At 41.6% G+C, this 12,767-nt stretch overlaps 1 protein-coding gene across 3 annotated transcripts in view; it reads right to left on the bottom strand.

Moving 5' to 3' along the window:
- nedd4l (NEDD4 like E3 ubiquitin protein ligase) overlaps window positions 1–12,402 on the bottom strand; it is a 42,457-nt gene extending 30,055 nt beyond the window's left edge. For all 3 annotated transcript variants that reach the window (XM_072372623.1, XM_072372624.1, XM_072372625.1), the window contains exons 1-5: window positions 12,067–12,402; window positions 10,023–10,096; window positions 3,885–3,966; window positions 2,404–2,442; window positions 1,960–2,013 (exon numbers count right to left, since the gene is read on the bottom strand). In XM_072372623.1, the coding sequence (XP_072228724.1) occupies window positions 1,960–2,013; window positions 2,404–2,442; window positions 3,885–3,966; window positions 10,023–10,096; window positions 12,067–12,111 (294 nt within the window). In that variant the 5' untranslated portion in view covers window positions 12,112–12,402. The remainder of the gene's footprint in view (window positions 1–1,959; window positions 2,014–2,403; window positions 2,443–3,884; window positions 3,967–10,022; window positions 10,097–12,066) is intronic.
- Between the last annotated feature and the right edge of the window lie 365 nt (window positions 12,403–12,767).

Genomic DNA, 12,767 nt, shown 5'->3' with positions numbered 1-12,767 from the left:
AAAAGAGGGGTTTACTTTGCCTGAAGCCAGAGATAGTGGAGGAGGAGTCCGCCTCCATGCACTGCACTGACAAAGCCCTAATCACAACTTGACATTTCAGAGCTACATGGTTAAAAAGTGGCTGCCCTGTTTAACTTCTATGACTAGTTTGACCTATGGTCTGGCCCACAATGCATCACGTTATCAGTCTCAAATAGAGACTTTGCTAAAAAACCACTGATGGTGTATTAGAATGGATGAAAGAATAAAAAAAAGAAAGAGTGGAGGGCAGTAGTATAAGAAGAAATCCTGGTTTGGCAGCCACTTACACTTAGCGATGACACACTGCCTACAGTGTGAGGCACAGTCAATAAATCCGTGTGGTGTGTGAAATGTTATGGAGAATGTTCTGTATAAAAGGAAACAAAATGCCAATGTGTGGTCCAATGGCAGGATGCCCAGATTGAAAAAATGACATAACAATCCTGTTTCAAACTAGAAACCATACTGCATTGTCGGTATATTCAACCACTGTTTCACAATCCTGGTATGTATCGATCACATTTTGTGTACCATAAGCAGTCTTTTAGTTCACACAAGAAAAACAGAATCCGTCACACATGCCACAGCACAAGCTTTGTCATACATGCAATCTCATCTTGCAAATAAACCAGAAATACATGGATCCAAGGGAACAAGCAGCAACTTCAAAGAAATAGTGACCAGTGGTGGAGGAGCTGCCTTGGCATGCACCTAGAGATAGATGGAAAGCACCTTCTCAGACATATAAGGAGAGGCCTGTTCTTGAGACTGTCTGTGCTGTGCTCTGTTGTGTCATCCTCTCTTATACAGCAACAGAGAGCTCCCACTCTACTGAGAGAAAAATTTAGAGCTGCCCTTTTCTTAACAGGCTGAGTGCCAACAATTCCCCTTTGCAGGGGCGTTGGAACATGTACCGATACCATATATTGCAAGATTTTACCAGCATGCACATTAAAGTGAGTGCATAAGATCAGTAAATCCTTTTTAAATTGATAACACTATTTAACCATTTTAACTATTAGGCAAACTGCAAAATGTGCCTTTATTTTAAAAAAAGACTTCCATGTACAAAAGAAGACTTGAACAAGTGAAGCCTATATGAACGTTGCCTTTGGCCAAGAACACCAAACTCATATTTGGCTGCTTCCATTGTTTTTCTTATCAGAACACAGAACTCGTGATTGAGACCACCAAGTTACTGAGAAGACATAAAACTGCCGGGGAAACCTTCCGCTTATTCCACAGAACAACGTCCTCGCTCACCTCTGTTTGCTCCGCAGACATTTCACCGAGGTGAGGTTTACACAACGGTGCGAATTAACAGATTTACCGTCCAGATCTACTTTTGTGCCATTTTTAATTGCAGCAACAACTTGACATTTAATTTAGCTGTCACGGCAACCGAGGGCCTACAACAGGTTTAAATTCACAAGTCAAGGAAACTTGTGTTCTCATCTGGGTGGGAAAAAAAAAAAGACACTGACAGAAGAGGAATTAGGATCCGTTGGTGGACGAAATCCTTAAAGCTGAGCAGTGAGACAAGTCCACGAAGACGCAATTGTATCGTGTACAAATTTACCTGAGCCAACGGCTAAAATCCTGTGACGCTGTGTCAAAGAGCTCACCAGTAGAAAATTGTAAATATACAGGAGAGAAGATTAAATCAATACAATTTATTCAGGCTTGCCGATGATTTCGGTGCTAAAATGAATGCAGAATATTGTCATTAAATGCACAAAATGTCAGTATTAAAGTCATCTCATTTCATTCTATACGAGCATAATCGAGAGAAACACAAAAAAAGGCTATGCTACTGGAAAAAAAAAGGCCTGGGATCACCAAAGGAAACAGAATCGAGTGTTATCAAAACATTTTGTATAGTAGTGAGTTGATGTTATAAGCATGAAATGATTAAAAAAAAAAAAGTGCGAATCTTACCAATCTGTTTTCATCGAACACCTCAAAGAGTAGCCTGTGGTTCTGCGGGCACACCTGTGTTGGCAGCAATATAACAGGGAGGCATGTTACTGCAGTCATCCAATGGTTACGTGGCATTCAAATCCAATGCAGATGTACATGCATAAAAAAAGGTTTTCTCTGTATTGTTGTCATTCACAGTAATCAACAACAACTGCGGCTTTAAAGCAGCCAGTCTTCCAACAATCATAACACAGAATTTAACTAGAATCTTTATGAAAATAAGCAGTGAAGGGTTTATGAGGCTGATATAGTCCGTTAGATGACAGTGGGGCTGGAGACGAGTCTCAGCCGAGTTAAACTGTAACCAAAGACGAACAACTCTCCAGAGTAAACAGGTACGACAGACTGTGTTGGAGATACAAAAATCCATGACAGCCCACGAGTTTACAAAGCTCAACTTACTCTGAAGTAGAACTCCTCGTTCCATTTAGGATTGAGAGTCTGAAAGGCAAAGTACGGATATGGTTAGACCGCAGTTTAATAACACAATGCTTGGCTTACACGGAAAAACAGAACAGATGTATGAAACCTGTCCAACTCAGAGTGTGAGGAACTAAGTGAGAAATTCAGCTCAGTCATCTGCGTCACTTTGTGTGTTGTTAGAGGCAGTTTGCAGCAACAAAACATGTCCCAGCGATTGGCATTTAGTCTCTAGATAAACAGCATGGAGATTTTCACGCACTTTCAGGATGGATAAGCCCAGCAGACACACTCCCTTAAACTCTTTGCGTCTCTCTCACACATTTGAATTTCATTAGACTCAGAGCTAAGTGACACTCCTCATTAAAATTCCTTTGGTGACTGAAAATGACTTAAACACTCAAATGTCAACGAAGCCTTAATTTCACAAGTCACTCCGATTAATAAAGGCAACATTTTACAGCGGCGATAAAACAACATCTATGTTAAAACAACTACTAAGATACCACAAATAAACCCACTGCACTTTGACAAACAGCTCATTTAATACTGAACTCTGGGAGCCATGATGCATCATCATTAAACAAACAATATTCTCAGATTAACTGGCCAATTATGAGTGCCTGGTATGCACTCGGCGTTACTTTCAGCCTGGCTCTCTGCTTTCTCTGATAATTTTAATAATAATTCATATCATCTTGCCAACAAAGACGCCATCAAAGGTGCGCCACTTAAAGACACATAGAGCCCACAGAAGAGCTGAGCAGTGAAGCTTCTTTTTCTGCTCCACATAGCAGAGCATTGTCAGCTATTTATATCCCATAAAGCCACCATGGCCACTGGCAGCATATGTCTGCCTGCTTGGAGGCCTGAGCTGCCCGACTCCAACAGAGGGTTTTGCTGGCAGCTGCTTGGAGCTGCCCTTAACAGACAAAAGATAAGCTGACTGGTAATAGTGATAACAGCAACTATCCTTATTATACCGATAATACATGGAGTTAGACTGCTGCTTTATCAAAGTTTCACCCCTATGGATACATATTTCACAGCCTTCCACTTGGATATAAGGAAGCTCAGATGTAAAGCAACAGAGTACAACAGACTTAATTAGAAATGCAGTCCAGAACTCTATACAGACCACTTTGAAATGAATACAATTAACATTAATATCAAGTAATGGCTCCCCCTGCTGTGAATACATTTCCACCTAAAAATGGGCCACTGGGGTAAAGACCTCAGCCAATGTCTCACTCTAGACTCTCACGAACAGAAAAAGGAAGCACGGTGCCTTCCTGTGGTTTCACTCCCAGAATTAAATGATTACAGAGATTTGTAGGAAACGCCGTGGCGATTGCGGGGTCCTTTCAAGAGGATGCAGTAACAAAAAACGTTTGGGAGAATGTGTGACGTTAGGGGACGGCTCTGGAAGCAGCAGTATGCTCCATGTTTCTCTGTGGACTTACCTTTTTAATAGTTTTTGTTTGGACTAAGGCAAGCTCCTTGTTCTCATCCGCAACATAGAGGGAAAGCTTGACGTAAGGGTCACTGCAAAAACAAGAGAGGAAACATATTGAGCAATTCAGAATGCGAATATCCACGGTTACAAATGCAAATATGCTCCGTGACACCAACAATCGGTCTGAAATGTTTATGAGTAATATTGCTGATAAGATTTTTTTCATATGGTAATAATAAACTGACATTAGTGTACATTTTGATATTTTGTGTTAAGTCACACTAGTCTTCAGCAGAATTCTGGATCCCAGAATGTACGCCTAACCTTACTGAAGACCTAATGTCATATCAACTGCAGACACATCCCACAGCTGTCGGAGCCCACGCTGTGGGCTACAGTTAGACCTGAAACCAGACCTGAGGTCTGCCCACCAGACACAAGATTGGAAACAGCGAGCTAAGGCTATAATGTTATATTGACAAAATGATAAATACAGCCATAGCAAAACATTTTGAGATAAACAGCACAAACAGTAAACAGAGTGTGTGTGTGTGTGTGTGACTGTGACATTTAGAATGACTGATTAGAGTTCTTCAGAGTTCTGGATGGAGAGGCAGAGATCGACTATTCACCAGTTCCTGTGCGGATGTCAACACACTTACAGTGTCGGGTTTCAACTATCCTGAAGTGTCCCTTTGGAAAAAAAAAAGGAAACTTATGGTGGTGACAAGGGACATTCATTTGGCACATTTAAGGATATTACAGAAAGGGGAATTACAAGAACGCTTTCTTGTGTTTTTTCTTTATATCCAAGGAAGTCGTCTAAAATCAGTAAAGTAATGCAGTAAAAGTAAAACCCTTTTGCATTATTAATCATTTATTTGCGCATCAAACTGTACACAAGTTGTGTTGTTTATAAAAACAGTGAACAATGAAATGCAGCATCAGATGTACTGTAACTCAAACAACCTCCGGTTGTTAAAGGAGCAGAAAAACCCATGTAACTCTATGGGAAAACATAGAGTTACATGGGTTTTTCTGCTCCTTTACTGTATTTTTTGAAGTAACACTTCTAAATGTAAAAACCTGACAGAGCAGATGGTGCAACTCTCTGGAGCGGATGTAAATCAGAAAGCAGCAGGCTGTGGGAAGAAGAAAGATAAATAGTCCAATTCTTCACACCGAGACATTCTGTAGTTGTGGAAGAAATGTATCAATCTCCCCGGGTGACTTTTTTTGCTGTGGTTTACGTGGTTTACATGGTACACGTGTGGCGCTGCGAGGTGCATTCCAGTGGCAGGAATCTTTAGGAACCATGGAGCTTCCTTGACCTCGACCCCCCCCCCCCGCTCTTCCAGGGGAGAAACCCTAAAAAGAGCCCTGTCCGAACCTGCGTTGGTCGGGCATGGTCCAGAAAGAGAGACCGCTCCAAATGTGACACTGTGTTAAAAAACTGTGATATCAGAGCAATAAAATGTTAATCGCTCATCTTCTCATAGCCAATACGTTCTAAGAAACAAATAAGAACATCCTAAACGCCGCAGAAATGTCCAACATGAGCGGATTTTGAAATGATACAGCTGTAGCGGACTTCTACTGCGGAGGGTTAGGGCAGCAGTGGCTGCGATGAGATAGATGTGATTTAGACTAATTCACCATTAATCCTAGATTCTTTTTTCACAGCAGTTAGGCTCCAGGATGCAAAAACACCCAAAACCCAATAGAAATGTGTGACATGGACAGATTTGTGTGTGAATGCAGCAGACGCAGACTTCCTGGTTTTGCTGCAGGCCCAGCGTGGCGGTGCCGAGACTCCGGCGAGCACAGATGGGCTGCGCGGTCCAACAATCTTCAGCAGACTTGGTTTGCCTAATCTACCCTAAACCTTAGAGCTCTGTGGGAACGCAGCAGACCCGCGGCTAAAATAATCTGCTCACTCCTGGATAACAAAGCTCTGGCCGTTTAGTTCTGGGTGCTGTCGGTCGGAATGCAGCTAAAGAAACAAGGCGCGAACACAGGCTCGAACGCGAAGCCAAAGAACGACGCCACCAACACGTCGGTGGGAAACAGAAAAGCCACAACGAAACAAAGTTAAAACACTAAGATTGGAAGAGCTCAAAAAAAAGAAAGACAACGTGAGAAAAAAATAAACTGACAGCTCAGTAGGGACTCTTTTGAACTGGCTAAGCAGTGTTAAATCTTTCAGTCTGGCTATGGTTACAACTTAACTTCGCCATTTAACCGGACCACCGACAATCTTCCACTATACAGAGGAACAGGGGAGCAGAGTCATTGACTGAAATACGTCTGACAATGTGACACTTTGGAAAGTATAAATGAGTAAACGTTCAACACAATCTGCCAATTCTAATTTTCTCTGAGGGAGCTCATAACACATGTGAGTATCGCAGAACGCACCAAGCGACTGCGAGTTGACGTCTTTATGGGATGATTTTCGCCCACATTTTCTGCAACTGCAACCATCTGATGAAAGAAACGGAAAAGTATGTGAACGAGAACAGCTTTGTTGTGGGAACTCGGCTGTATTAATATACACATTCCAAAAAGATGGAACATTGGAGCGTGTGTGCAGGGTGTAGAACAATGGGAGTCCAGTTGAGCGCCCACGTGCAGGTGTGAGTCGATCCCTAAGCACCTTATCTGGGCGTGCTTGTCTGGTTTAGAGAAAACCGAACTAAACCTGTTTAAAGCCCAGTTTTAGTTGGACTAACACGATGACTTGTTGGGTTGTTTCTATGCGAGTAGTACGTTTGCTCCATCAGAACCGATGCGCATCAACTCTTTTCCAAAGAAGGCACAGCCCACTTCAGGCGAGGGGTAAACGCTTTAGAAAAACTGAGGACACAAGTTGAACTGTTTGCAATTCCAATCAATCGTCTCCGACGCAAAACATTAAGTCCGAATGACATTTTCTGTCTTTGCCGTTTGTCAGTCAGTATCCGGAGTCCAAGGCTTTAATCTGTGAACACAAAAGTAACCCTGGCGAGTCACACAGAGCACCTTACAGTGGAGCACAGCAGGATTTATTTTCAGCATCGTGTTATCCCTAAACGCAAGGTTCAAGTTACTTTATCTCTACTCACAGGTAGCTCGCAGTCGGTGTGCATTGGCAGACATTTTGCAAACAAGACAAATGTTAAACAACAATTTCAAGCTTTTTTTCCACCCATCAGCCACTGCTACTCTCTAAACTGTGCAATTTGTCCATGTGGTTGTTTGCACATCGACAGGTCAGCCTTCCAGCCACCAGCGATTAGATGACTTAGCTGACCACATGTATTACATCCAGATATCAGCAAGTATTTGCTACATCATGACAGCAAAACATGCATGCGGTGTGCTGGTAAATAGTATTTTCTGTGGTGTATGAAGATGAGGTCGACAATAACATCAGTCGGTTATTTTAGGCAACTCACTTAAATGCCCGCTGCAGTTTGCACAGTTGTCATCTCTGCCAGGGAGGGATCACTCCCCATTAGTCACTCATTCAGGTTAAACTGATTTTTTTCGACATCTCTGGAACACAACCGCTTTGGGATCAAAACTTTTCAGCTGCACTAATAAGATAAGCAGCGCGCCGACTGTGCCGCGCATGGGTGAATACACTGCAATTGCTGTTTGGAATCAAGATGAAGATTTTAGGTTTCAGGCACTATCAGCTGTTTGCTGGATCAGCTGAACTGTTGCCCTTCACCTCTCAGACTGAAGCAGAAGAGCAGCTAATGCCCCAGCATCCTGTAATTACCGCTTACGGCCACAGAGACAGCTATTACCACCGCTCCAGACAACTGATTTGAAACGCACTTCAAACCATCTCAGAATACATTTTAAACCTGATATGTCATAATAATCTGATTCCATGGGATTTCTTTTCAGTGTTTTTCTTTTTTTTCTAATTTCAGTGCGATTGTGTCCAAAATTAGATTTAGCCTGCCAGCTCGAGTAGCGTCTTACATTCATATGGATGAAATAGTTTAAAAGGGAAGGAAAGAGCAATGGGGAGGCAGATATCAGAAACATGTGCTGCAAACATATCCCCAAGCAAAAGGGGTGCTGCTTGATTGCTAATTAGCATTTCCAGGAACCCTGCAGCCTCTAATTGTGCGTTTGTGTGGTACTGTGATGTGCTGTGACTAAACAATAACAATGAGCCAACTGTATCTCTCTGAGACTTCTTTTCTCCGTCTCTCTATTAACAAAACCCCTGCTGTGTGAAACAGACAGGCGACTTCAGGTCAACGCAGGGCTGCTACATTTTAAAATGTCGCTCCATCATCTTGTCATCTGTTTGGAAACAATTTCCTTAAGGCTCTATCCACACCTCTCAAAATCGAATAAAAAAAAAAATCTAACCTCGAGATGTTTGGTCTAGTCCAAAAGAAACGGGGAAGAATCCAATATAGCAAGGTCGCTGCAACGCAGCAGCAGCAACAGAACGGCGTTTGGAGCGAAAAGAAGAACAAGCTGGCACTGTTCGAGCATCTTATGAGGTGACAGACTGCCAAGTGGGCACAGTCTGTGGTAGCTAGCCACATATCAAAACCTCATTCAGTGTTTCTTCATTACAGTTCAGCCTTCACCTCATCCAGGCTGAGCTGTCAGCTGCCAGCAGGGCATCGGGATGCTAACACATGCACTCTGGCATGTGAGTAGCACTAAACAAGCCCGTTCTCTGGCAACGCATGCTTTTCACAGGCCTCATTTACAACACACAACTAAAGCCAACAGTAGAGCCATGGTTTTAATTGCGGATGAGGCTCGCGTTGGTTATATTGTGATTTCAACTGGATATCAACTGTACGGAATTGCATTTTGATGGGTTTTTTTAAATGACCTTCTCCTGCACCTTATAATGCAGAGGTTACGGTTTAGCGTTTAAGTAAATAAAGATAATATGCTAAACAAAGCGAGCCTTCAGTCAGCTTTCTTTTTGAAGCCCCTGAGAGGATGTTACTGAGCTGCTACTACATGCGTTAGTATTGCATAGTCATGTACAGACTTATCCAAGCCTTCGAGTCCTGGAATGTCAATTCGGCTTTCTAAGAATTTATTGTCCTGAATGAGCATTGTCAGAAACGCAACATCACTGCAGACACTGATCGTTAGATGATGATGTTTTAAAATTTGTTTTACATCCCTTCTGGAGCTGAAACATTCAGCCGAGTAATCACCCATTGAGAAATGACAGGATATTACAGTGAAACTAACCGATTAATCATTTTCTAAGCAGCCATGCCAGACATTCAGTTTCAAACCACCCAAATATACGCGTGTAATTTCTCACACAAATGCTTTTATTTGTATGAGAAAACAATCAGCAGTTTAGTTAACATCCAATGTGACTAAATAAAGGCCCTGGATAATAAACTTCCATACTCATAAGAATTGCTTAATTTAGCACACATACAAAATTGATACTCATGACAGGTGGTAGCACGGATAACTAGTTGCTTTGTGAAATATTAACTTTTCAATATGTTGGAAGTTCAGTGCAGGTATAACGTTCCAAATACAATTCCATGGGCAGATTTCACACTGCTTAGAAAAAAAAACATACATAACAAACTAAAGACTTGGAATACAACTCCACAAAGACATACTGTGCAATATGACATCTTTTTAAAAGGAAAAAAAAAAGACACCGATGGACATAACAACTCAAAAACTCTCAAAGGTTTAACTTTAACATCAGTGTGTTTTTACAAATGAGAAAGTATGCGGCGTGTATAATTATTAGTCAGACTCAGCTGCAGCTGAGGTGGACTATGTGTAAAGTGGGAGAGGCAGGTGAGTAATCATTGATTAACACTTGGAGTTCAAGGTCTTGTTTCTACAGGGAATGCAGTGAAAGTCTGTAATATTTTTGCAGTCCAAGGTTGAAAGGAAAGACTCAAGGAGACCTTTAAAGTCAAGGAGTGGGATGCTTAAGGAAACAGCCAAAGCTTTGGTGTCGGGTCTTAAGTTTTACTCGTACTCATCTCTGACAAATCATTATTCTATCAGTGACAATGGGCCTTGATTTTTTTTCGGGATGTAAAAGGCCAGATTGTAACAGCTCTTCTTCAGTGATTCGGATTAGAACAGCCTTTTTCTGGTGGATCCTCAAGAATCCTGTGACACTGACCTGGCGCCAATGATGTCTTTCTTCGCCAGATCAATTCCTGCGATGACCTTAACCCGCAGCACTCGCGTTTCATGCTGCAGAAGAAAAAGATAATGGAAATTGTGTAATCAAACCCATGGAAAATTATCTCTATGAACCCACCTGAAACACTTTTACTAACCTGACTTTTGAAGTTATAAACTATGGCAGTCCTGGTTGAAGCAGATTCCAAAACATACATATTCTTACTGGCAGTCTGAAGTAATCCATGTGTTTTATGACTATTCTATGAATGCATCCTTATATTTAAGAACCTCTTTTAGAATAAAGCTATTGGAAGTTTAGTCAAACCACCTGCTCTACTTACAGCCTCGAGCACGTATCTCCAACTCACTGTGGGCTAAATTAAAATCACTGACGCACTGCTTCTTGGTAGGGTTAATGACATTTACATTAAGCCTGAAAACAAAGTCTGTATTAGTTTAACTTAAAGCTGCAGTGCCTAATAGGAGGGAGCCCAGGAGGGAATGGGAACCCAGGCCATCCCATAATCAGGCTGTGGGATGAAGCTAAGTTTACCTCATAGCCACAGGATGTGCATTGTCTCATGAAATGTAGGCCCACAACTATACTTAACTATACTTGTGGGAATTAAATGATATGGTTCCTTTAGGTGTTTTGCTTGACTGTTGGAAAGATAATGCAAAAACAACCAGGCTCATTTTCAAGAAACTTCAGACAGAAGAGGTGGGTCAAAGCAAGAACCTCATACAGTTTGGTTCAGATCTGGATCACTTACTTTAAGTTTGTGAGCTTTGACTTTGATGGAGAACCGTGTCCCCCCTGTGACATTCTAGTTGAACATATCGGATAAGGTGCATTTCAATCATTTAAAAGAAAGAAAACAAAAAAATAATAGAAAGGAACCATCCTTTTCAGAATATTACTGATAACATTAGGTAATGTCAGAGAGACAGAGCACCATGAAGCTGTTTAGCTGGTCAAAAAACAACAACAAAGACACTATATTTTTGGGTTGGATCATTTAATAAAGATCATCATCAGCTGTACTGATCTGAATGATAGCAATAACGTTAGTTTCAGAAATACAAATATAAACTTATAGGCTTTGGTACATCTATCCACGTGCCTTAACGAAAATCAATTTAAAAAATAAAAAAAAGGCAAATAAATAGAAAATTCCTTTGCATCTTGCCGGAAGTGCCAGCTGAATCTGCTATTAAGAGCAACACCAATACTAAGGATTTTCTAAGAACTACGAATAAATACGTACGATCTCTTGATCATCCATCTGAATCATTCAATAAATGTACATACCTCTTCTGACAGGTGATATGACAGCTGCTCCATTAAAATAAACTACTCTGTCACCGAGTGCTACTTTAATGTGGACCTGTGACTCTGATGCCATCATGAGAAACCGTAACATCTGCACTGCATTATCACAACTACCATCATTAATGTAAGTTTGAATTCAAAGTCAACGCAGAGTCCACAAATCGCGTGGATTTTGACCTCATTTGAGAGCGCAAGCGTCAGCTTCAGCTCTCACACTCCTTTAGGGGACAGTACACAATCAAACAGCTAGGACTACGACCAAGTTGGGTTTTGACGTTTGTCGTGGAGGTTGGTTTGTAATGTCATCTAGCCCCACGTGCGTGAAATTGAAATATTTCGCCCTTGCACATCTGAGCTCCAACACAGCACAAGTTCAGCTACAAGTAGTCCGTACATTCAATGTAATGGAGGATGCTGTAAGGCTGTAAAGCAATAAAGTGGACGGTTTCATTTCAAGATTCAGCGGACAAAGTGGTAAATTGCTTATAAGTAGTTACTCGTTACTTAATAAAAGGTTAGTAAACTAATAGACTGTGGCATGAAACTGACAGCTGCCTGAACACTACAACGGAATGTTGCCGTTGGTGAGGGCTTGTTAGCTTTACAAACGGCTATCCGCTAGCTATGTCTGACTGAACCCCTCATGACACTTAGCAATGACTTCACTGTGCAATTTCATGAAAGCCTCATTGCCATTAAAGCTTACCTCATCTTCTGAAAGTCCATATATCGGTTCGTAATTCGCAGCCATATGGTCTGCGGTCCACGATGTACACACAAAAACAAGCCGCTTTGCAAAGCTAGCTAGCTAGCCTTGAACAATAAAGTCCCACTTTCCTCTCTCTGCCGTGCGGTGGTGGTAAAGTCCACGGTGAGATCAAATCCTTGGCACGAATCGGGGGTTGATTCACAGACAAATAACGTAATGAGCGCCAGTGTGGTCCGTCCAAGACCCAACTTGGAAGTGAAGAAAAAGACAATAACTAAATTGTCTCTACTGAGACAGATCGCTATTGTCAACTCAAAGCTTAACACCAAATGTTGTGACACTTGACTTCCTCCTGAAAGCTCAGCCAATCGTTTACGGATTACGTATGACTGCTCCCATAATGGACCTATCAACTGCATTGTAAATCCCCCAACGTTCCCAGATGCCCAATTAAAAAAGAGGGCGTCAACCAGAGAGTGTCGTGTGTATTTTTTTTAAAGGATTTTCTTTTAGTAATTTTCAGGGTGATTGAATATAATTCTCCTCAGAAACGACAACGTTAACAATACAGGGATCTTAGCATTAGATATTACAACATGTAGCACCACAGCTGTTTCATTATTTTGCTTTTTTTGCAAAATGGTCTCGTGGAGATCTTGAGCGCTTTCGTGATGTGGGCAGGGCTTCTGGCAGAGAGC

This window comes from Leuresthes tenuis, unplaced genomic scaffold (genome assembly GCF_036924035.1).
Source record: "Leuresthes tenuis unplaced genomic scaffold, fLeuTen1.0.hap1 SCAF_19, whole genome shotgun sequence".
In the NCBI taxonomy this organism is placed as follows: domain Eukaryota; kingdom Metazoa; phylum Chordata; class Actinopteri; order Atheriniformes; family Atherinopsidae; genus Leuresthes; species Leuresthes tenuis.
Note: the sequence above shows the minus strand (reverse complement) of the source record. Positions and strands in the feature narration are given on the sequence as shown.